This window comes from Castor canadensis, chromosome 11 (assembly GCF_047511655.1).
Source record: "Castor canadensis chromosome 11, mCasCan1.hap1v2, whole genome shotgun sequence".
In the NCBI taxonomy this organism is placed as follows: domain Eukaryota; kingdom Metazoa; phylum Chordata; class Mammalia; order Rodentia; family Castoridae; genus Castor; species Castor canadensis.
This window is the reverse complement of record NC_133396.1, coordinates 104,743,275-104,767,732: the sequence shown is the minus strand read 5'-3', so window position 1 is coordinate 104,767,732 and position 24,458 is coordinate 104,743,275. Positions and strand designations below refer to the sequence as shown.

The following is a 24,458-nucleotide window of genomic DNA, read 5'->3' as shown; positions in this document are numbered from 1 at the left end:
CACCACTGCCCTTCACAACCAGTGGTCACAACCAGTGACCACTGCCGTTGCCTAGGGGCCTCCATGGAAGGACCTCTCTCTCTCTCTGATTTCCATCCCAGATCATATAGGCCGTCCCTTCAGGTTGGCTAACGTCCATCCAGGTCTGTCCTTCCCTCAGTTCCTGGAAATGGTTCCCTGGGGTGGGATGGTAGGGGGACACTGCAGCATGAATAGCAGCTGCACACAAGGCTAGTGCTCTTTATTGGTGTCTGAGGAAGGTGTGCCTCAGCCTTCAAGTCAATGACAAGGAGAAGCTGCTGTCCCCAGGCTCAATACCAATAGACTTTCTTGTGTCTCCGGGTTTCCTGGATCCCCATTGCCTCCATCACCTCTTCCTCCAGTGTCCTTAGACGAGGAACGTAAGTTTTTTCTAAAGCATCTTCCACCGATGTGTCCTTGGGGCCATCTGTTAAGCCAGAGGAAAGATTGGTAGGAGAGTTTGTTGACTTGATCTCTCTGTCTCTCTCAGTGATACTGGGGATGGAACCCAGGGCCTTGTGCATGCTAGCCAAGCTCTTTACCATGGAGCTTATTTCTCAGGCCCTTGGTTTTTTAGAACAGTCTCACTATGTAGCCCAAGCTGGCCTGGAACTTCACCGTGATCCTCCTACCTCAGTCTCACTACCATACCCGGCTGCCAACTTGTCTCACCCCTTCCATCCTGTCCCCTTCCCAGTCTTACCAACCCATGTTTCAGGGACAATGCCATCGGTTCTGGGAAACTCAGGTTTGGGAATAATTCTTCCTGATCTTGTGGAGACTCGAACCCGCTCTCCTGCCTCAGTAAATCTCCACTCGATCTCAGTGGGTTTCCTGGTGGATAGAAAAAGTGAGCCTGGCCTAGAAGCCAGGTCCCTATGCCACATTCCAACCCAGAAGTACATTCAATGGTTGAAAACATCAAGGTTACCACCTTGTTTCTCTACCTCTGTATCAGGGTTATTCACAGGGAATCATGTCCAGGAGATGGGCCTTTGAACTTACAGAGTATTCAGCTCACCATTCCCATTGGATAAAGTGCTACTCACCCCTGACTCTCTGGTCAACATTTTGTGGGCTCACAGGCCCTTTGACCAGAGCCCCATATGCTTGCCTGTCCACAGGATCCACTAGCTTGACCTGGCGGTGAAGCAAGGGGGCTTCACTAGGGATCATGGTTCCCCGGTGATCCTTGGTCTTGCCAATGTAACGGTAATGCTGTCCAAGAGAGGGGGGTATCAGAAAGCAAGGGTGTGAAGAGGGCTTATCCACTGTTGCTCAGCGCATGTAGCCCAAGCTGACAAGTAGAGGGTTCAGTCACACAGCCAGCCCCTCAGCCAGTCTCCTGCCACCCTGTGCTGTGCGCAAAGGAGAAAGACACATGGGGAGAAGCTTCCTGAGCGTCTCTCACTTCACTTACTGTGTTCAGCCCCTCCAGGACCACCCAATTTCGCTGGCGGATAACTTGAACTACTTTGCCCTGCTTCCCAGCATCCTTGCCTTCTAGGATCTCCACCTGTGGGAAGACACCAGGATGAAGCAGGGGGATGCTTGCCCAGGAGCCTCCCTGTCACTCTATCTCCTGTCTGAGGTTCTCACCATGTCCCCACAGAATAGATGCCAGTCTTCATCAGAGATGGGTTCCACAGCCACTGGGCGCCGCCTGGTCCATGGACGGTTCTTCCTCTTATCTGCCAGGGAGCCTGGGCGGCTCATCCCATAGCGGTAGTGGGGGGGTAGAGTGACCTTGGATGCCAAGGCCAGCAGGGCAGAGAGACGCATTCTGGAGGCTTCGAGAAAACCCCTCACCAGTGAAAGTCTCAGAAACTTTCTTTATCAGCTCTAGTATGGAGAGAAACAAGGGGAGAAAAGATGGAAAGGAATGCTTTTAAAGCACTTACTGTTACTCAACGGACCTCATCTCATGGAACCTTCACAAAATATCTTCACTTTACAGACGAGGAAACAGAGAGGTTAAGTAATCTGTCCATAGTCACACGGAGCTACTATGTGGAGATATGAGCATTCAAACCCATATACATCTGACTTTGAAGTCCAAAAAATTGAGGCTAGGGGCCTCAATTCACTCTTGAATCCAGAAGGTCTCAGTGGAGCTTGGCACACAGTAGGTACTCAAGAACGTTATTAGATGGATGCATAAACAGTGGGATAAGGACTGGATGCTGGTGGCTCACGCCTATAATCCTAGCTACTTAGGAGGCAGAAATCAGGAGGATTGCAGTTCGAAGCGAGCCTGGGCAAACAGTTCAAGAGTACTGCAAAAATAAATAAAAGGGGTTGACAGGTTGTTATTTCTGGAGAGTGTTGCATAAGGCACTGGCACTAGCATAGGCCAGTCACAAGGTAAAATGAACAAAAAGGCAGCAGAGATAAAAATGGGTTACTTGCCTAGCAAGGCTGAGTTCAAACCCCAGTACCGCAAAACAACAACAAAACCAAGTTAAAAATGTCCCTATCCCTCTTCCTGTCCTCAGATGAGAAATAAGCACTCCTCCCTAAAATAGCATAGCCTCTTTTCTAAGGGTTTTGGATCCAGTACTGTCCTCTAAGATTGTTGGGTCCTAAATTTCCTAATTAAGTCTCCCAGTTTACAATGGTGAACTAAATTAATGGGACAGTAAAAGAACTGGCAAAAATAAAAAGTGCTGGCTGGACGTGGTGGTGCATATTGTAATCTCAGCACGGGAGGATCAAGTTTGAGGCCATCCCGCGCTACCTAGCTACCTAGCTAGACTCTGTCTCAAAAAACAAAGTGTTTCAGTATACTGAGCACTTGCTACATGCTAGGTGCTATATGCTAAGTGCTTTCCTGGGTCATCTCAGTTAACCCTACAGACAAGGATGAAGAAGGCATTTTGCAGAGAAGAATGAACTTAGCTTCAAAATACAAGTGAACTGTACTACAATGGCATAAGGAGTCCTGGGGAGTCACACTACCTGACCGACTGGTGACTCCCTACTGCCAGCTTGGTTCCAGTCCCTGCTCCCATTGTCTTACTGTATGATCCTTAGCTTCAGTTTCACTGTATGAAACATGACAGGGTGGCTGGTGTCACTGAAGTTACTTTTGTCCTTTATTTGTTTCTTTGAGACAGGGTTTTGAGGCTGTCTTCAAACTTGAGATCCTCCTGCCTCAGCCTCTGGAGTGCTAAGATTAGACATGTACCACTGTCTGGCTCACATTTTCATTTTCTACTGACATGCATTAAAAAGCAACATGCCAGGTGCCTCTTACATGCTCATGCCTGTAATCCTAGTTACTCGGGAGGCAGAGATCAAGAGGATCTCAATTCCAGAACCTATCTCAAAAACACCTAACACAAAAAAGGGAAGTGGCTGAGCACCGGTGGCTTATACCTATAATCCTATCTACTCAGGAGGGAGATATTAGGAGGCTCACAGTTCGAAGCCACCCCAGGCAACTAGTTCCGCTAGACCCTATCTTGAAAAAAACCCTTCACAAAAAGTGGTTCAAGGTGTAGGCCCAGAGTTCAAGCCTGAATACCGCAAAAAAAAAAAAAGGGGGTGAGGGGGACTATGGAATGGCTCAAGTAGTAGAGCTCCTGCCCCCAGTTCAAACCTCATAACCCCCCCCCAAAAAAAACCCTCAAAAAACCCCAAAAAACCTGATTTATCTGAAGAGTGAACTATTGGCCATTTAAATTTCTTCAATGTTTTTTTTTTGTGCTGCTAGAGTTTGAATCCAGAGTCCCACACATGCTGGGCAAGAACTCTACCACTGATCTACATCCCCAGCCCCTTTTTTCTTCTTCACACATCTCAGCATGGTGGTGGTGGTGGGGGGTAGGGAGCGGTAAGAAGGCCCAATGTCATGAACTAATGCTGGTTAAATATAAGGGCTTAAGTATTCCTATTTAGAATCAACAAATAATTATAGAGCATCACTACGTGACAAACTTAATGCTGGAAATTCAGTATTAGTGGCAACTGTTTTCTTTTCTGGTGCTGGGGGGACAGAACCAGTTTCCACCATGCCCAGGAAAGCAGACTGTATGGTACAATTATCACAAGGTCCCTTTTATAGCCAAGAAAACCAAAGCTCTCAGACCTGGAGTGACTTGCCCTCTCCTCGTTCAGCTGATAGAAGCGGGGCCAACCTTAAGACCCAAGCCACCTGCATAAGTGCTGCAGGGAAACCCTCAAACTCTGGGAGGAGAACCCAGGAGACAGCCCAATCCAAGCACGCCCATTAGATCTTTCCCTTCTCTCCACAAACTAGAGAGGCTGTTGCCGCTTCCGCGGTGGGGCTTTCACTGCGCAGTGCAAGCCAGTGAGGTCCAGCGGTTCCAAAGGCTTACCCCGCCAGCCTGGTCCAGGATGCGAACCCACATCCTAAAAACGTATCTCACCAGGCCCCGGCAATCTTCAGCACCCACCTGCTCCGACCTTCCGGTGCAGAGAAACTCAGGGGAGGCAACTCTGTCGCAGCTAGGGAAAAGGAAGTCAGTTCCTGCACCTACCTCCCTGCGAGCCCCAAAGGCCATGCGACCTCACCAACCTTTTTCGCTGCACCGCTGAGGGGCAGCCCGTAACCTATGCACATGGGTCCTCAGCCCCACCCGTCCTGGCCCACCGGTTTTGGGAAATGTAGTCTATTTGCTGAGCGGAAACTCAACGAAGCTAGCCACTTGGCATGCTGGGAGTTGTAGTCCGTCACTATAAACGCAAGGCAGGAACAGGAAGTTTGGCCGGCTATAGGCGATGAAGAGCATGTCGGGAATTGAAGGCAAAGCGGATAGGCTGACACGCATAGTATATTCTTGCGCAAGCTCTGCGCGGAGGCCGCTGGGAATTGCAGTTTCCAGAGAAGATGGCTCCATTTTCTAGGCGGTTGTGGCTTTCGGTTCAAAGCAAAGGGTCTCTTTTCAGGCGAGACTACAGCTATTACTGTCCTCGCCCTTCCCTGCTGAAGGGCGCAGGGCAGATTCAAAAACTGTCATGGGCTTTCTAGAGGAAGGGATGAAACGTGGACCCTTCCAATGCCAGTAGATAATCTAAGTCACAAAATGTCAGATCTGGAAGGGACTTAAGAGATTTGGTCCGATGTACCACAAAATTTGGGGAGTGCTGGGAGGATTCCACCCTATCTACCTTCCTCCCACCCTCTCATCACTAGTTAAGGTTAAGAGGCATCTCTAGTGAAGGCCAGCCCAAAGACCACAGATCATAACCAACTCCCTATTTGACCCTGTCTTCCACAATAATCAGGTCAAGTGTTTTCTTAAATGACTGGTTATCAGCAAGAGGGCCTCCAGGTAGCTATCTTGTCTCGCGTGTCCACTGTGTAATGTCAGTAACTTAGGTGGACAAACTAATAGGCAACATGAATAGCCCAAGGAAATTATCTTTGTTCTGGAAAAGCATCTCATGACTAAGTGATTAGGATCAGATGTATCAATTGGCTATAAACCACCTGTGAGAAAGCGCCCACTAGTCTTCCATCTCATCTCCTACATAAACTCCCCCTAAATCAACCTCTCAGCAGGATGAACTTTGGCCAAATCTTCCACCTTCTAGGTCCCCTGGCATTTGGAATAAAGTTGCCTTCCTTACCTCAACATCTCTCTTAATTGGCCTGTCATGTGGTTTGCAGCCCACCCAACTAGCTAGTTATCTTTCTAATCTTTGGCCTGCTCTTGGGAGGCCAATGTTGTTTCTAAAACCCCCAGCATCTGGGAGGCAGGAGGATCTCAGGTTTGAGACCAGCCCTGGACAACCCTGTCTCAGAAAAACAAAACAAAAAACACCCAATTTCATGACCATTTGAGCTGTGGCCAATACTTTGTACAATTTTCCTTTTAAAAAACCCTCCCTAGCAGGACACCAGTGGCTCACGCCTGTAATCCTAACTACTTGGAAGGCTGAGATCAGAATTGCAGTTTGAGGCCAGCCAAGGCAAGTAGTTCACAAGACTCCCATCTCCAAAATAACCAGGCCAGGTTTGGCTGAAGCAGTAGAGCGCCTGCTTTGCAAGCTTGAAGCCCTTAGTTCAAACTCCAGTCCCATCAAAACAAAACAAAACAAAACAAACTCAACCCTCCCAGATGCTTTGAGGGAAGCTGTGATTCAAACACTGGTTGGGCAGGACAAGTAAAATGGATGGTGTGGTTTTATTATTGTAAGACTGTCCTCATAAATTTTTGGATTTCTAACAGCCTGGGAATGGAAGAGGCTAAACATTCTTACCCTAATTTCAGAAGGAAATCATTTACATTCCCTTCTTCAATTCCCCTCTTCTTCAATTAACAAATATACCCCGAAAGAATCAGTCAGAATCCAAATAGTAATCAACAGGTTTTATTTTTCTAGAACTGAAATTGTCTACGGTTCTCAGAGCTAAACTTCCAAAGCTACAGTCAGCAATTTTTCATCAGAGCCCAAGGAAGAGGGGGCAGGAGTAAGAGACAAGAGACAGAAGAGAGGCAGAGACCACTAGAAAGAGGCTGGAAGAAAGAAAGCACTTCTCTCTGTCCTCTTAGTGGGCTACAAATTGGATCTGGTGACAACACCCAGGGAACCAAGTGGGGGTATGAGGATGGAAAATGACACGGGAAGGAACACCAAAGCCCCAGCAACAAAAAGAAAGTTATCAAGTCCCAAAGAAGGGGAGCCTCCCAGTGCACCTCAGAAATGGGGGCAATGGTAGGGAAGAAAAGAGCAGAATGGGGAGCACACAAAGGGCTGGAGGGGGTGTTAAATTTTTTTTATAATTTTCTTTTATTAAAAACATTTCCTAAAAAATGTGTCTTTTCCTTTATGTCTGGGTGATATATGTGACTACAGGCTGGCCTGGAGCACTATGGAAAGAGGGACTAGGGCAGCTAGGGTGTCACCCCAAGGTATCCCATCTCTGGCCCCAAAGGTCTAAAGGGGCACAGATGCTTGACACTCCTACCCAAGTGGGTAAAGTCAACCCTCAGGTCTCAGGTCTTTGGCCCAAAGAACTTGGGAGCCCCAAAGTCTTTTGATGATAAACTGTAACTCCCAGACTCCCGGGGTCAGGCAAAAGAATAGATATTATCAATGAAGGATTTATAGAAGGGGGGCCCTCCCCCCCAAGCTGTCCCACTTTCCATGAAATTTAGGCAGCTGGGAAATAGGTGTGGGAGTAAGGGACAGGACCTCGAGAGGCCACCCTCTTGCCCTCCCTGTTCAATTTAGAGATTGCCCCTCCCAGGCTCCAAAAGCCCATCCTGCTGTTTATGCTCCATCTTTCCCACTCCTAGCCCTATCCCAACCCAGAGGTCCAGAACGCCTGGGGGAGGAGATAGGGTGACAGGAGATGGAAACAGCAGCCTAGGCCCCAAAAGCCCTGGGAAACAGCTCTAAGCAGCAAGGGACACAATGGCCTCATCTCATCCCAGGGAGAAGACATGGCCCTAACTCAGATCACAAGGGTATAGGGACCTGGAGGTGAGGCCCAGGTCAATCTTCAGGGGCTGGGCTTAAAGTGGGGAAAGAGAATGGAGGAGGACAGCAGGTTGGGTGGGAAAAGGGTTCCCAGTTTGCAGGCCATGGCCAGTTTCCCCAGTAGCACCCAGACAGCAGCAGGAACGGGGCAGGGGCTCCTCTTGAAACATTGGTGGCTACAGGCTGCAGGGGAGGGTTGGAGGGGAGAAGGGTTAATGGTGTAGCCTTGGCCTGGTCTTGCCCCAGCCAGTGCCGGTCTCCTGGGAGAGCCCACCCGGCCTCCCAAGAGGCTGACCATGGTGGCCCTTTCTCCTCCTCTGTGCAAGTGGCTGGACCCTCCCAGCCCACTGCCAAGGCGGCTCACTCACCTCTCATGATCTCTGACGCCCTGGGCCTCAGCATCTTCCGTGGCGGCCTCTTCCTCCTCTTCCTCTTCTTCTGGAGGCCCCCGGCCAGAGCCCAGTTCAGAAGAGGTACTATTCTTCTCCACCTCCACAGGCAGAGGCTTCTCACTCTCCAAGGTGGCTGCTTCCTTCTCCTCCCCCTCAGGGTCTTCTGCCTCCTTGGGACGTTTAGGGGAGTCCTAGGCAGAATCAGCAGAAAGAGAATGTGGGATGAAGCTGGAGAGAGAAGCAATCAGCCACCACCCTATACCCCCTCCTCAGGAGCTCCTTCCTGGACTAATACCCACAGACAGTGCTTCCATTACTAGCTGGAACACCTTCTTCTGCACCTCATTTTCTCAGCCAATCACTCCTCAAGACTAGGGGGTGAATTTAGCCCAGACTGGGCTCTGATGCTTTGGGGATGCCCTGTGGAGAATGCTCAAGGACGTCTAGGCCCCCAGCAGGTGGCAGTTACCTCCGGTAGGTCCCCCGCTCTCCTCTTCAGTGCCCCCTTCTCATTCTTCTCCTTGGTTGGCTCATCAATGACCAGCTTCCCTTCCTCATCACTGCTACCCTCAGCATTCCCCTTCTTATCGCCATCACCTTCTGTGGCTTCCGGCTCTGGATCTGGCTCTTCCACGCAGCTCTTTTTCTGGGAGGACTGCAGCGAAGACAGCAGAGGCTGAGTGGCACCAGGGGCTGCCACGCTGGGCCCCCTCCCATGCCACCCCCTCAGCCACTCACTCCTTCCTTCTCCCGCCTCTCCCCCTCCCCCACCCAGGTGCCCAGTCTCACAAGTGATTTGAGACCCACCTCTGTTGGATTAGCCCCGGGGTAAACCCACTGGCCGGGCAGGCAGGGCTCTGTGCAGGAGGGGGGAGGGCTGGAGCAGGAGGCAAAACCTCGGGTCAACTTCTCCCAAAGGGAGCTGGGACCCTTTCCCCGCCAACCCCCGCCCCCCACCCTCCCGCCTTGTCCTGCCCGGCTCACGAGCACCTCCTCCTGGAAGTCTTCGTGAAAAGAGTTAAGGCCATGTCTAGTACTCATGCTGGCTCAAAAAAGGCCTGGCCCCACTTACCGCCTCCATCCTGTTCTTGCCCCTTAGGCTGCTGACAGTTGCCCCTGAGCACGACTATGTGACACTCCCACAACCCCATCCCCTCTTGCAGGAAGCCCCCCTCCCCACCACCCTAAAGCCCTGATGTTCTGAATAAGCATCAGGCTCTGGGAGCCAAGCCACACCTGTCTCCCTGGGGTCTTTGGGACAAATGGCAGCTCACCTGGTAGCCCGAAGCCTTGACAGTAGGGTTGTTCTCGATCTCCCAGAGCCCCTCGCTGAACCCTTTCCTCTTGTTGGGCTTGCCAAACTTCTCCTTGGACTCCTCGTAAGGGAAGAGGTCTTTGGGGCCCAGGAATGCCCTGGTGAGAGATGGGAGACTGTGCTCTCGAACCCCTCACTACCCCTGAGCTACACAGCCCAAATACGGAGGGGCACTGTCACCACCTCCCTGGATATCCCCACCTGCACCCTGCTGGCCCCTCACTCACGTCTCGTGGGTCCCGAAGAAAAAGACTTGGTATTTGTTGGCTGTCGACTTCACGGCGGCCTCAGGCATCTCATCAATCTGGGGTGAGAGTAGGGAAGCAAGTATGAGCAGGAGTCCTGAGATCTTCAATTTGTGGTGGGGTGCCAACCTCTTAGGCGTGGTCATTCCGGCAAAGCCAAACCCAGTAGTACCCGAGATTCAAAGCTAGGATTACAATCATGCACCCCATGCCTGGCTCCAACTATGAAATGTTGATCCTAGCATTTCACGCTTTCAATAACTTCTTGTGACTAGGACCCACTCCTTCTCCACAATGGCAAGGTCTGAATCTCAACTCTGCCACTCAAAGTGGTTGACCTTGGGCAACTTAACTAAACCTCTCTACCTATCCTTATCTGTAAAGTGGAAATAGTTCCAGGACTTAATCTATTGAGGTGTGAGGGCTAAAGGACCAGAACTTTCATTAGTATGTCCGCCAAGTGTTTGTTGTCATGAACCCTTCCCAGGGTGCTGCCCTTCACTTTCGGTTCCATGCTGTTCTTTCAGTCTGTCACACTCACTAACTACCCATCGTCACTTCCTCCAGAAAGCTTCCCCAGATCCTGACCCAGTCAGTTGCCCAGGGAAAAACTCCCCTAGCACTCCGCCTTCACGGTTCCAATTTTACACAGCATTATATTATTACTTGATTGACATCTATGTACTATCTGGACTGTCACCACCCCAAGGTCAGAGACCAAGTCTGCTTTTTTTTTTGTTATTTTCTCATGCCAAGGTTGATCAAAAAACTCAGGAGGATCTTGAATTCAAGACCCTCCTGCCTCAGCCTCCCAAGTGCTGCGATCACAGGAGAGTACCACCACATCCAGCCCAGGTCTGCTTTTATCCCCAGCACACAGTAGGTACACACTAATACTTAATGAATCTATGAAACAAAGGCAGACTACTCTGGCTGAAGTGGAGGGGGAAGCCAAAGAGCTGCCTGTTCAATTCTGGGCTCTAATAGTAGCTCTAAAAGACTTCTAGGGAACACTTTGAAAGCCCCATTAGTAGTCAACCCCTTTTATTTTACAGATGAGGAAACCGAGCCTAGAAAAGATGATCTGAACAAAATAACAGGGCAAGTTATAGTGAGGGCCAGGTCTCAGCCCTAATCTCCTGACTTGATCCCCTCTCCCACCTATCCCAGCCCAAGAGAAGTGCTGTGATGAAGGTGGGACATGCAGAGGTCTGAGGTCTGGAAAATAAAGAGACAGTGACCTAGCCAGCCTCTCCCTGATCAGATCCTGGAAGCCAGACCAAGCAGAGCTAAAGGTTGGAAGGTGGGGACTACAACTCCCAGCAACACTTGCAACAGCCCTAGCCGACTGGCTTCCCGCCTGACCGAGGCCAGGTGGCCATGTTGACTGGGGCCCAGAGGCAGACAGGAGAGACACAGACAGGCCAAGGCAGTGATTAGCACAGAGAGAGGGACAGAGGGCCTCGACAGAGGGCCTGTAGAGACAGGGAGGCTGGGTGGATGGGAATGAACTGAGACACACCCAGGAGTGGAGGTGGGGCCTGGGCATGTATCTGAGGGGCATCTCGTCCCAGACTTGGAAGTCTTCAGGCTTCTAGGCACCTCCCTCTCTTGCCCCGTGGCCTCTGGGGACAGAGGTCGAGCCCCTCCCCCAAAGGAAGGCCCAGAACAAACTGGGCCCTCCCTAAGTATCAGGAGACCCAGAGGTGTGGGAGCAGGGGGTGGAAAGGCATGCAGTTCCCCCTACAAACAGGATCCCCATCGCCATGACAACACAACCCCGCCCCCAGGGCCACTCAGCAACCAGGAATGTGCCCGCCCTTCCCCCTAGGCTCTCTATCCGGATTGGGGAGGAGGGGACACAACACCCCACTCCCAAGCGTAGAGTCTGGCACCTGGGTCTGGAGCTGAGCTAAGAAACCACAGCTAGGGCTGGAGGGCTGCTACATGAGGGGAACTTACTCTCAACTCAGGAAGCCAGATTTGGGGTTGGGGGGTGTCCAGCAGAAGCTGGACAGGGACACCTGGCTGCTGTTACCAGCTAGCTCCCCAACCTCCTCTGGGACCGGGGGGGAGCAAAAAGCAAAATGAGGGCCTCCAGGGCTTAGAGATCCTAGGAGACAGCCACAGGATAATAGCAAGGGCTCTTCCCTAGGCCTCTCTCCTAGGTGGACCTGGAAGTGAGGGAGGAGGCAAGGGCCTAAGGCTGGGAATGCAGCAGGGAACTTTTGATCTCTGCATTTTCAGTACCCATACCTGAGCCAGGGCATTAATATGCTCATAATAGATGTGTGATGAAAGAGGAGACACTGAGGGTAAGGAAGAGGGGTAGGGTAGGTGAAGGGTCAGAAATTAGACATGAGGTTCTCTCCAGGAGCACAACTGAAGCACCTGGTCACCCCAACTTCCCATGGCAAGTAAACTCAGAGTTGGATAGCTGAATCTGAACAGTGTGGCAGGTGACTCAGGAGGCCACCAGCTGCCCAGCCCCAGGAAGAAATGAAAAGATTGGGTGGAATTAAAAATAGAATGAAACACACCAGCCATGTTGGCTTCCAGATGCATAAAGGATGGGTATGGAGGGATGAGGGTTGGATGACAGGCCCTGAGCAGATGGGCATCTTCCCCAAAAAGGTCACTCCACCCAACCTTGAGTATAGGTACCTGGGGGAAGGGCCAGGAGAGCCTCACTCTTCTCCTTTAATGGAATTCCCAGCCCCTCAAAAAGGAGAACGAAATCTTTCTGTAGGGGTACCTCCATCCCTCAAGCCACAAAGGAAACATCTTTCCTTGCACTTGGGAGTAAAGGGTAGTTCTGCCTAGATGTAGAAGATGTAAGGTCTCAGGGGAACTGTGCACCCCAATACTGACGTCTTGTCTCCCAAGTGGTGCATTTGTATCCAGGCTGTGACTCAGAACCAGTGAGTCAAGGATAAGTGGGTCAGGGTGGGGCCAGATGTGCTGGGGACCCTGCAGCAACCCCTCCACTAGCCAAGAGGGAATGGGTTCTGAAACTTCTTAAGCTAGTCTAGGGATCCAGGCAAGTTACTTCTCAGGCTGGGGCCCATCACCCCCACCCTTACTCCTCCACATTTGCCTGGCTCCATCAGGCAAGCGTGAGCACATGAAATCCCATCCTGCTGAGGACTGAGGCCTGCAGAGTGATCTGAAGTGTTCAGGGGAAGAGCAGGGGGAAGGGCTGAACACTGCTCCACCAGCCTCAGTCCCAAAGCAGGCCTAGGATGTCCTCCCCAGCACTTGGGAAGGAAAAGGGAAGGCTAAGCACACACTGGCTACCAGCCAGGGTTCCGACCACCACACCCAGGGCTGGGCTGACCTGACCCAGGAACCGGAAAGTCCAGGGCAGCAGGCAGTTCAGACAGTTGGGGGCGGGAAGTGTGGCAAGCCCAAGGGGCAGAAAAGAGGCGGGGGAGGGGCAGACCGGGGAAAGACAGGAGGTTGTGGGCTGCTTAGGAGTTTTTCTGGGATTGTGAAACAGAAACAGAGGGAGGAGGAGCAGAGGAAGGAACCTGGGGCAAATCCCTGAGCCTTGGAGCTTATAATTGTTAAGTGCCTGGAGATCCCCCTAGGTTAGGCAGGAGGAAGAGGGAAAGGAGAAGGTTAAGATGGAGTCACACCATCCTTCCAGACAGGTCCTGCTACCACGTGGCCCCTCGCAGAATCACCCATCCTCCCCAGCAGCAGGGATTAAGAACGGGTAAGGTCCACACAGTGGCCTTCACAACTGAGTGTTCTTGCTGCCCAATAGTCATCAAAGACTCCCTCTTATTCCTCATCCACCTCAGGAAGGGCTGGGCACCTCAGGCTCTTACCACACAGGGTCCAGGCTCAGTGAGTTGTCTGTTTTGGGGGGGCTCAAGGGGATGATCTGGGAGATAACAGTCTTGGGTGTACCAGTGCACCCAACTGTCACAATCAAGAGCCAGAGTCAGGCGAAGTGTAGGGGCCCACCTCCTTGAGAGCTCCTTATCCCAATTCTAACTTTATCTAAGAGGCCCAGGCCTCTGTAGAGGAAAAAGCTCTAAAAAGGGCTAGGGGGAGGGGACCGTGCGGGGGGGAGGCTCAAGTAGTAGAGCGCCTAGGCAAGCACAAGGTCCAGAGTTAAAACCCCAGTCCCCCCTCTCCCCCAACCCCTTCCAAAAAAAAAAAAAAAAAAATGGAGGAAGAAACTCTGCCTTCTCCATCCTACTCTTTGGTCCCAGGGTGAAAGAAATTAATGGTATCCCCAGTTCAGGGGCCACAGGAAACCTGAGGTTCACTGTAGGTCCTTCTGGGTCCCTACCCCTTTTGTCTCCTACCTGGCCCAGAAGGGGTTCTTTGCAACCCACATCCCAACTAACTCCTACTCCCCTGACTTAGCCCAGCCTCTGGACTTTGTTTCACTTCCAAAAGGGAGAAGCAGTAGAGAGATTTGGGTTCAATTCTTGCCTGGCCACCAGGCCTTGGCATCTGGGCCAAGAAGCCAGTTGGATCAAAGGGTGCAGGGTAAAGTACATGAGTATTCAGAAGGCCACACACAAGGCTGGCTATGGGTGCTTCCACACACTGCCCTGCCTCAGCCACTGGAAAGAGAGCCCTGCTACTCTCTGCTCTCTACTTCACTCCTGTGCCAGAAGCTAAGCCTTGTTCAATCCATCTGAGCTCAAGGCAATGTGGGTTTAGGCCCACTCCTCAGGAGTGGGCACAGAGTTCACAAGGGTCTTTAGGATTTCCTGAGTGGCTGATCTCGCCTGACACCTTGGACAGGACCCAGGCTAGCCTGGGGCAATTTCTTGGCTAAGGGCAGCATCGGACCAAATGAACAGACAGCATGACTCTGAGAGAGCAACCCAAAGCCACAAGGCAGTCCTCCTGCTCTGGGTCCTCTTCCTCCACTCCTTTCTGCCCTTGGATTTCACCCTACAGGAGTCTTACACTCTAGGGGGCTGACTCATGCCCTCACCTAATACCAAGGCCCCTCTACATCAACTTTGAAAATGTTGCCAGAGGCACTGCCCCCCACACACCTCCATTCTCCTGCGGCAACTGGCAACCTCCCCTCCTCCTTACTTAACCTATCTCAGTCCTTAGGGAAAAGGTGATAAACACACCAGGCTTAGCTTCGGGGCCCCACCCTCCCACCTGGCCAGGTGCTGGAAGGAGGGGAGGCCCTTCAGTTGGCGGGCTGGAACCACATGGTGGATACTAGGCCCATCTGGCGGGAGATATTCACATTGAGTGTTGGGGGGAAGGCTTCCCCGCCCCCCCTTGGGTAGTCTGGGCTGAACTTTCCAAACCCACATGAGGTCCTGCGCCATCAGTCTCAATTTTGGGCTGGTGGCATATGGAGAAATATTTTTGTGGAGCTGAGGGTTGATGAGTTGTGGCGGAGAATTTCCAAGCCAGGTGGATCCTTTCTTAAGGCATCCCCCCAACCATTTCTCGACCCTCCTAACTTCAAACCTCTTACAGATGCCCCAACCAAAGTTTTCTAGCAGCGAACTCCGCCTCCATTTAGCCTCCTCTGGGCTGCGACCCTTCGTAGTCCGTTTGAACTGGGGCGACAATCAATGGAGAAACTGGGGAATCTCAAAAGGGGCTGGCAACGGCGCTGGGGGGCGCGGTGGGAGGAGTTACACGACTGGCCCAAACCCAGACTGCGCGCCCGCAGCCACGGCTCGTATGGGGGCTGGGGGCGGAACTGAGCACACGGAGCCGGGCCGGGAGGTGACCGGCACCCTCAGGTCCCCACGCCGCGCACACGCCTCTACGCGCCGACGCCGTACCCGCCAGGTGTCGTCCCCCCACCACCACCGCCTGCCTCCATTATATAACCGCCGGGTGGGCTTGAGGACGACAGGGAGAGTTGGGGACCCAGATGCCCCTGCCCCCCTCTCCACCCGCCCGCACTGGGCGCTCGTGCCCTCCCGAGTGTTATGCAACCCAAATCCCGCAGGGGGATCGGGGGCTGAACTGCTCACCCGGGCCGGCCAGTGTGGGTAGCCCTTCATCTTGGCGAACACCAGGTCCCCGCATTTGTACTCCTTCTGCCGGTTGGATCGCGACATGGCGGGGCTCCGGGCGCCCCGGGCTCCGCGCCGGGCCGGGAAGCGCGAGCCCAAGTTTGCGCGTGCGGCGGTGGCGGCGCCGCTCCGCTCCGGCCCTCGCGCGGCCCCCGCCTCGATGGTGGCCCCCGGCCCGAGCTCCGGCGCGGCCACGGCGTCTCCGCCCGCGCGCCGCACGGACGGGGCGGGCGCGGATCGGGGCAACGCTCCGGCGCGGTGGGTGCGCGCTCGTGCAGTTGTTTGTGTTTGAAATTCAATTGCTCCCTCCTCTGCGCGAGGCCTCTTCCTCCACCCCCCGCCCGGTCCCACTCCTCCTCCCTCCTCCCGGCCCACTCCTCCTCCTCCTCCTCCTCCTCCTCCCCCCCCTTCGCTCCCTCCCGCGGCAGTTTGATGCGCGCAGCAGCTAGACGCCCAGTGCCTGCCACCGCTCGGCGCCCAACCTGCAGCCGCCTGGCGGCGCGCGGCGACACAGGCCAGAGGAGCCGATCGCCGAGCACGCTGAGCGGGCTTTGTGTGCCCGCTGTCGGTGGGTGCCCGCCCGGGAGGAGCTGGCGCCCGGCTGGACGGAGCGGTCCCAGCCCCTCCCCCGTCTCCGCGGGGCGCTCACCAGCGCAGCCCAACCTGGACGTGTAGGCGCCGTGCCTGTCTGTCCTGTCCATCCCAATCCAAGGCACCCGCGGTTCTTGGCAGCTTGCTAGGCGCCCCGGGTGAGAGGCGTGGATACCACGCCACCGCTCGTACTGGGGTACTTCCTGAACCTCAACGTGCATACAATCTGTTTGGTGCCCTGGAGACGTCGGGAATTTGTGCCCTCCGTTGGCCTTTATTTCAATGGAGGATACGCTCGAATTTGGTAGTCAGGAGGTGTCCGAGGGATTGTAGCACCAAGTGGCCACTTTCAAATGCATTAGGTCTCGGTTTTCTCTGCTGCTGCCTGTCAAAAATGATTGGGCTTCCACTAATTAACCTCACAAGGATGAACTTAGTTCCAGTGAGAAAAGACAGAATGCTAGCAAATCCAGAACCTTTAGTAAACTGTGAAAACCAAGGAGCCAGGCGCTATCAAGGGTTCAGAGTTGGGGGAAATCTGGGAGGGCTTCACCAAAGTTTTGACTGTGAGCTGGGCCTTAAAAAATGAGTAGAGCCAGGCACTGGTGGCTCACACCTGTAATACTAGCTACTCAGGAGGCAGAGATCAGGAGGAACGCAGTCCGAAGCCGGCCTGGTAACCCAGTACTGCAAAAAAAAAAAAAAAAAGATTTTGCCAAATTCTGGGAGACTATATATTGACCCACATCACGTACTAAGAAGTGATAGAGCCAAAACTTGAACCCGGGCCTCTTCTCATTAAGTCAAATAGGACTTTATTGTAATTAACATCTTTATTTGCTATCACTATACCCAAATTCTAGACATCTGTTTATAGACCTTAGAAATAAGACATTTGGGTCTTAGATTACAGCATGTACAAATTCTTAAAAATTTTCCAACCAACTATGCCAAGTTTGAATAGGTAAAATAGTGCATTTTCCTCCCTACAAGTTTTCCTGATCCTATTTCAAAGCCTATGTAAAGTCTCCCCGCATGGAAGTGTAGAATGTAGCCAAAAGGCCAGAAGGCACAGGTCCACATTCTGTCTGCCGCTCATAAATCATGCGAACTTGTGCAACTCCCTGAACTTCTCTGGGCCTCAGTTTCCTCCCTGTAGGATGGAATACACGCCTGCTCTGCCAACGCCAGAGGCTTGCAATCACTGCTCCCACTAGCAGAGGCCTGCATAACAGTTGACTGTTCTGTGGCCATGGTAATGCATTTCCTAACTCTTGCCTTTATGACAGTGTGACTTCTCAGCATGTCGCCCCTTGTGATAGGAGTCCCTTTGGCCCTGGCCACAATACACTAGGCCATTGGCACTGTGGGCATTCTGCAAGGTCCTGTTGCAATAAAAAAGCCACGCAGGCCCTCGGCCACGGACCAGTCCATTTGTTTCCATAGCAAATCTAAACGTGTTGCAACAGAGCAGCTAGATTCCAGCTGGTCTTCACGATACATTCCAGCTCAAAATGCAGCGGGTTGATAGTCCAGATTGTCAAGCTAACCCTATTCTTTGTTGTTATTGTTGTTAGGAGAGAATCTTGTCACAGGTCTTTAAAGGTGTTTCAGGACTAAGTCCAGCCAGGCCACGATGACTCAGGCTGATAATCAGAGATCGGGAGGATTAAGGTTCCAAGCCAACCTGCCTGGCAAGTATTAGTTAGTCCCTGAGTTCAAACCCCAGTATGGCAAAAAAGACAAAAAAAAAGTCCAGTGTCACAACAGGTTTCCTTTAAGTGTCCACGTCAAACATGTTTTTAAGCTTTTCCAATTGAGCACAACCAACTTAGTTAAACCCAAGGGTTCCTCCCGTTTCTCCACTTTGTTGGAAGGTGGCAGGCAATAAAGCTTCTACATTCTTGTCACAGGACTGGGGATTTAGCGTAGCTCCGTGTAGAGAGCACTTGCCTCCCATGTGAGAGAGAAGCCTTGAGTTTGATTCCCCAGCACCACAAATTTAAAAAAAAATAAATAATTCTTGTTACAGCAAATCTCTTGGGCCTCTCATTCAGTCCACGGTGCAGATGCCTGTTGTAGTAATACAACGGAGGTTCCCTTTGTTGCAGTAATCTCCCAGGCCTTGGTTGCAATTCAATACCCAAGTTCTCCTTACATCATGAACCAACTCACAGCTGCCCCTAACAACCAAACTGAGGGCCCCAGAGGGTCAGTTACATGGCAGGGCATAAGCCTGCCTCCCCTGAGATTCAGGTCTCCCTTTGTGCTTTACAGACTTTAATGTGCAATGAACCACCTGGGAATCTTCTTAAAAAGCAGATTCTAATTCAGTCTGGGGTGTGTGCATTTCTAACAAGCTCCAAGGTCAATGCTGGGCCTGCCAGCAACGATGCTGCTAAGACCCAACATTCATCACAGGCCCCCAACATGCCAGCCCAGCTTGGAACCAGTTCACAACTCTCAGTGAAATGATTCCTTGAATGCTGGTGCATCAGTCTACATTTCTGTAGGGAAGGAGGTCATGACAGAATTTGGGGGACTTGGGGCCCCACTGCAGATAAGGCTTATAGTTATAGACTAGGCTATAGGGCTCTGGTGTCATTAGAGGATCAAGGTCAGGAAAGATGGTGGTGAAGCTACTTCTGTGCATATCAAAAGGGAGGAGTTAGCCAGGTGTGGTGGTACACTCAGGAGGCTAAGGCAGAAGGATCTTTTATTTTTTTATGTATTTTTTTTTTTCTGGTAGTAATGGGGCTTAAACTCAGGGCCTCATGCTTGCTAGGCTTTGCTAGATAGGTGCTCTATCACTTGAGCCACTCTACCAACCCTGTTTTGTATTGGGTTTTCTTGAGATAGGGTCTCCCCAACTATTTGCCTTGGGCTGACTTCAAACTGTGATCCTTCTGATCTCTGCCTCCTGAGCAGCTAGGATAACAGGCACCGGTGTCCAGCAGGCAGGAGGATCTTGAGTTCAACGCCAGTTTGGGCCCCATAGTGAGACCCTATCTAAAAAAAAAAAATAAAGGAGTACTTCACTAGTGGAAACAACCTGGTTTTGCTGGCCACTTAGGTGTAACTTCTAAACACAACTTTCTTCCAAAAAATTAAAAGACTACCTAGCCAGGCATGATGGTGTATGTCTGTAGTGCCAATTATTCAGGATGCTGAGGCAGGAGGATCACTGGAGCCCAGGAGTTCCAGGCCAGTCTGGCAACACAGCAAAATCCCACCTCTTACTGGGTGCTCATGGTTCACACCTGTAGTCCTAGCTACTCAGAAGATCAGGAGGATAGAGGTTCAAAGACAGCCTTGGCAAATAGTTTGAGAGACCCTATCTTGAAAATACTCAACACAAAAAAAGGGCTGGCAGAGTGGCTCAAGTGGAAAATACACAACATTACTTGCTTATTAGGTTTAAAGGAAAGGTCAGCTTCCCTCCCTTGAACTCCTGGGAGAGCTGAGGGGTTTGGCCCTCAACCCCATGTGAACTGTATACATCACAACTTCTTGGCCCCAGTTACCCCCTCAAGTAAATGGAAGTGAAGAGTATGGCTAGGTCAGAAAAGTGGGTTTCACTGGGTGCCGATGGCTCACGCCTAGCTACTTAGGAGGCACAGATCAGGAGGATCTCGGTTTGAAGCCAACCCGGGCAAATAGTTCTCGAGACCCTATCTCAAAACACTCATCACACACACAAAAAAAGGGCTGGTGGAGTGACTCAAGGTGAAGGTCCTGAGTTCAAGCCCTAGTACCACAAAAAAAAAAAAAAATAGAAAGAAAGAAAAGTGGGGTTTCAAAGCTGCACTTCCAAATAAAAGAGCAAGCCTTGCTTTTATGCATTTTATGTAGAGTCAGAGTGGTTAAGAGTGTGGGCTGTGGAGTTAGAGATAACAAAGTCTGTACCAGCTCAGCCACTGACACTTTGTGACACTTTGTTCCACTTTAGGAAAGCTACTTTCCTACTTTCCTTTAGGAAAGCCCCAGTCCCAGTTTCTACTCTGAAAATAGGGTTGTGATGAGGATTGAATGAATTGATGCACTGAAAGAGCTTCGAATGGAACTGGGAACATAAAAAGTACTGATAAAGTTAATTATCACTGCATTTATTAGTTATCATTATTAGATTCAATTTATGTGTCTGTGTGTGTTCAATGACCCCAGCCAATGACTTTTTTTTTTTGGTAGTACTGGGGTTTGAACTCAGGGCCTCACACTTGCTTGGCAAGCATCTGCTACTTGAGCCACTCCCTCCAGCCCTACACATTAGATTTTTAATAGTTTTTATTTTTGATGTTGGGCTTTGAACTGAGGTTCTTGTCATGTTAAGCACACTGTACCATTGAGCTATATCTGGCCTTCTATTATTTTTTTTTTGTGGGACTAGGAGTTTGATTTTTAAATTTTTTTTAAGTATCATTTTATTGTACTGGGGGTACATTGTGACATGTACAAAAGTTCATTTTGTAATGACATATTTATAATATGTCATAATTGAATTCACCCCCTCCATCATTCTTCTTTATTGGGACTGGGGTTTGAACTCAGGCTCTGTCTCCAACCTTATATTAATTTTGTTGTTGTTGTGGTGGGACACCTCCAGTCCATTTTTGCTCTGGTTATTTTGGAGATGGGGTATCCTAAACTATTTGCCTCCCAAGTAGGTAGGATTACAAGCATGAGCTGCTGGTGCTCAGCCTTATACTAAATTTTGAGTAACATTTGGGCAACTTTGCAGTGGACTGCTAAAGTATTGGCACTCTGCCTTGGTCGGGCTGCAAAACCAGGTTGATGAGGGTGCTAAGGATGGCTGGGGCCAGGTTACCTAGGTTGGAATCACAACGCTACTGCATAGCATCTATGTGACTTGTGTCTAGTTATTTGGCCTTTCTGTGCTCAGTATTATCATGTGTAAAAGGGGATACTGATAAATCAATTAACATATGCATTATATGTAAAATGCCTCAGCAGTGCTCTGTACTTACTTACATGTTAACATTCGCAGTTATTATAGTAGTATTAGCTATTTTTCTTTTGAAAGGCTTATGTTTTATTACTCCTCTGTATGTAAGTATAACACAATAAAAAAGTTGTTTGTTAAAAAGAGGACCAGAGTGCTGGCTTCAGCAGCACATATACTAAAATTGGAACGATACAGAGATTAGCATGGCCCTTGCACAAGGATGACACGAAAATTCGTGAAGCGTTAAAAAAAAAAAAAGAGGAGCAGAAGTCGGGCATCAGTGGCTCACGCCTGTAATCCTAGCTACTCAGGAGGCAGCGATCAGGAGGATTGAGGTTCAAAGCCAGCCCAGAAAAATGGTTCATGAGACCCTATCTTGAAAAACTTCACAAAAATAGGGCTGGTGGAGTGGCTCACCTTGTTCCACTCTCCAACATATTTGGCTATTTCAGTTTAAACTGATTAAGGAGGCGGGGGATGTAGTTCAGTGGTTAAAGTGCTTGCTCAAGGCCCTGGGTTCAATCCCAACACTGAAGAAAAAAACAAAAAAAATTAATTCAATTTAAGCTGATTAAAATTAGATTAGATGAAATACTCAGCCAAGTGTCTGTGACTCATGCCTGTAATTGTAGCCACCCAGGAGGCAGAGATCAGGAGGATCACGGTTCAAAGCCAGCCTGGGCAGATACTTAAAGAGACCTTATCTTGGAAAAACCCATCACACACAAAAAATCAGGGGTGGGGGGGGGTGGCAGAGTGTCTTAAGTGGTAAGAGCACCTGCCTAGCAAGCATGAGGCCTTGAGTTCAAACCCCAGTGTTGTCAAAAAAGAAAATATCCAATACGAAAAGGGCTGGTGGAGAGGCTCAGGTGGTAGAGAGGCTTAAGTGGTAGAGTGCCTGCCTAGCAAGTGTGAGGTCCTGAGTTCAAACCCCAGTACTGCCAGAAAATAAAACAAAACAAACAAACAAAAAAAACCCACTCAGTTCCTCAGTTGTACCAACTACATTTCAAGAGCTCAGTAGCCTCGAGTGGTTGGTACAACCGTGCAGGAACATTTCCATCACCCAGGGAAGGTCTGTTGTTCCAGAGCAATGGCTGCAAGAGCTGCACATTACAGTTGCTTGAAGAACAAAAAAATACAGTACTAACTTATGGGCCAGACTCTACCGTTTACACTCCACTGGTTGACAGGAGGCATGAAAAGGTTTGGGCAGGAGAGAGACATGAGCCGAGGTGAGCCTCTAGAAGCTTTCTCTGGCAGCACCTAAAGATGGAGGGGCCTGGAATTGCAGGGCCTGGGAAGCAAAGACAGTAGTGTTCCTGACTGAGGGATGTGTGCACCTGCCTGGAGAAGGTTCCCAGTATTTCTCAATTTTTTTTTTCTTTTTTTGGTGGCACCTGGGGTTTGAACTCAGGGCCTACACCTTGAGCCATTCAACCAGCCTTTTTTAATGATGGGTTTTATCCAGATAGAGTCTCTCAAACTACCTTGCCTGGCTTCAAACCTCAATCTTCCTGATCTCTGCCTCTTGAGTCCTACAGGAATGAGCCACCAGCGCCCGCAAGCCCCCTTTTTTTTGTGTATTGGGTTTTTTTGAGATAGGGTCTTGTGAACTATTTGCTCCTAACTGGCTTGGGACTGTGATCCTCCTGAGAAGCTAGGATTACAGGCATGAGCCACTTCTGTATGAGCCACAGGCACAATACTCCTTCATATGAGTTCATGAAGATCTGTCCCATTCACTTGAATAGGAATAGCTCACAATATTTTTGTCATAGATTATTTCACCAGTTTCACTTATGGGTATTTAGGTTGTTTCCTTTCTTTAGATAACAATGCTCCAACAATGCTGAGGGAATAATACTATACAGGAGTGTGGCTCTCTTGCCACTTTTCTTTCCACTTTGCAAGGTGAGAAAGTTATTGTGAGCTGGACACCAGTGGCTCACACATGTAATCCTAGCTACTTAGGAGGCAGAGATCAGGAGGATTAAGGTTCAAAACCAACCCCAGGCAGATAGTTTGTGAGACCATATCTTGAAAAAACCCATCACAAAAAAAAAAAAAAAAAAAAAAAAAAGTGTGTTGGTGGAGTGGCTTAAGGTGAAGGCCTTGAGTTCAAACCCCAGTACTGCAAAAAAAAAAAAAAAAAAAAAGTGTTGGGCCATTCACATCAGTGCTGTTTGCAGGAGTTTGTTGGCCAGCACTATGGAAGTGGCTTTTCTCCCTACAGACCAGGGTCCCAGAGGGCAGATAAGTCCACCATTCTGTATAGCCACAAATCCAGGTCTCTTTGCTTTCTCCTTGGTCTCTGGGACTTGAGCCCCCTTGGTCCCTGGGGATTAAAGTAATAACAGAGGTGCCATAGCTCTGACCATGTCTAGCAACAGTCTTTAGCCCTCTTCCACCAAGGAACTGCTGCAGAGACACTGGGGACCAGAGGACTGTGGAAGGTGCCCTGTTTGGTTTGTACTGGAGTTTGAACTAGGGCCTTCACCTTGAGCCACTCCACCAGCCCTATTTTTGTGAAGGGCCTTTCGAGATAGGGTCTTGTGAACTATTTGCCTGTGCTGGCTTCCAACTGTGATCCTCCTGATCTCTGCCTCCTGAGGAGCTAGGATTACAGGCGAGAGCCACCTGTGCCCAGCTTGGGAGCTCCCCTGTTGAGGAGGGACCTTTTCTGGACTGATAAAATTGAATCCTATCTGCCCTCCCACTCAGGGAAGAGATAGTGACCCTCATACTGGGGGAGGCTGATTGTGGCTTCTGGTTAGGACAGATGGCAGTGAGGGTACTGAGAGGACATTGTTGCCACTATATTGCCTGTGGGCTCAGGGTTTCATTCATTCACTCACACACATTTTCCTAGGCCCTTGCTGGATGCCAGACCCTGGATGGGTGTTGGGGGACAGGGTAGCTCTAAAGATACAAAAGTGTACAGGTAGCTGGCCAAAACTATACAGAGGCTCATCTGCTGTCCAGCCTGGGTCCTGTTAGCCACCTGGCACACTCTGACCCTGCCCTGATTTCAGTGTTCCAATTTGGACACTTTAATTTTTTTCTCCAAATTTCATCCTTCTCTGCCTTTCTCCTTATATTTTTTAGTATATTTATTTATTTATGTACTTATTATTTACTTAGTAGTACTGGGGTTTGAACTCAGGGCTTTGTGCTTGTGAGGCAGGCACTCTACCACTTGAACCATACCTCTAGCTCCGTATGTTTACTTTTAAAAAATTTTTTGTGCTACTAAGGATGGAACCAGAGCTTTCCAATTCTAGGCAATTGGTCTACCACTGAGCACACCCCCAGTCTGTTTATTTTTATCAAAGTAAATGTGCAATGTGGGCATGGTGGTACCCATCTATAACCCCAGCACTCGGGAAGCTAAGGCAGGAAGATTACAAGTTTGAGGCCAGCCTGGGCTACATAGCAAGACTCTGTCTCAACAAC

General features: G+C 50.3%; 2 protein-coding genes and 1 non-coding gene across 6 annotated transcripts; 1 reads left to right on the top strand and 2 right to left on the bottom strand.

Moving 5' to 3' along the window:
* Positions 1-226: 226 nt before the first annotated feature.
* On the bottom strand, positions 227-4,686 carry Mrpl24 (mitochondrial ribosomal protein L24). Of its 4 annotated transcripts, none has more exons than XM_020163421.2 (6): positions 4,562-4,686; positions 1,621-1,863; positions 1,442-1,537; positions 1,136-1,239; positions 725-855; positions 227-448 (listed from the first exon to the last, which is right to left on the bottom strand). In XM_020163421.2, exons 2-6 carry the CDS (start codon positions 1,801-1,803, stop codon positions 312-314), a joined length of 651 nt encoding a protein of 216 aa, XP_020019010.1. In that variant the 5' UTR covers positions 1,804-1,863; positions 4,562-4,686; the 3' UTR covers positions 227-311. The 4 variants fall into 4 exon arrangements, with proteins under 4 accessions (XP_020019010.1, XP_020019007.1, XP_020019008.1 ...); XM_020163418.2 differs by having other exon boundaries at positions 4,524-4,662; XM_020163419.2 differs by having other exon boundaries at positions 4,362-4,615.
* A 1,658-nt stretch (positions 4,687-6,344) lies between these two features.
* Hdgf (heparin binding growth factor) lies at positions 6,345-15,590 on the bottom strand. The gene is made up of 6 exons (XM_020163422.2): positions 15,407-15,590; positions 9,408-9,484; positions 9,140-9,278; positions 8,335-8,520; positions 7,842-8,056; positions 6,345-7,656 (listed from the first exon to the last, which is right to left on the bottom strand). The coding sequence occupies exons 1-6, from the start codon at positions 15,491-15,493 to the stop codon at positions 7,650-7,652; spliced, it is 711 nt and encodes a 236-aa protein (XP_020019011.1). The 5' UTR covers positions 15,494-15,590; the 3' UTR covers positions 6,345-7,649.
* A 5,563-nt stretch (positions 15,591-21,153) lies between these two features.
* Positions 21,154-21,257, top strand: LOC141414300 (U6 spliceosomal RNA). Its single transcript, XR_012439361.1, has one exon. It is a non-coding gene; the product is annotated as a U6 spliceosomal RNA (small nuclear RNA).
* Positions 21,258-24,458: the final 3,201 nt, after the last annotated feature.

Coding starts and splice junctions, on each gene's coding strand:
- Mrpl24 (XM_020163421.2), bottom strand. CDS start 1,803: ATGCGTCTCTCTGCCCTGCTGGCCTTGGCATCCAAGGTCACTCTACCC. Junction 1,538..1,620: donor ATCTATTCTGTGGGGACATG/GTGAGAACCTCA, acceptor GTCTTCCCACAG/GTGGAGATCCTAGAAGGCAA. Junction 1,240..1,441: donor TCCTGGAGGGGCTGAACACA/GTAAGTGAAGTG, acceptor TCTCTTGGACAG/CATTACCGTTACATTGGCAA.
- Hdgf (XM_020163422.2), bottom strand. CDS start 15,493: ATGTCGCGATCCAACCGGCAGAAGGAGTACAAATGCGGGGACCTGGTG. Junction 9,485..15,406: donor ACCCACACTGGCCGGCCCGG/GTGAGCAGTTCA, acceptor CTCTCACCCCAG/ATTGATGAGATGCCTGAGGC. Junction 8,521..9,139: donor TCAAGGCTTCGGGCTACCAG/GTGAGCTGCCAT, acceptor TCTTCGCTGCAG/TCCTCCCAGAAAAAGAGCTG.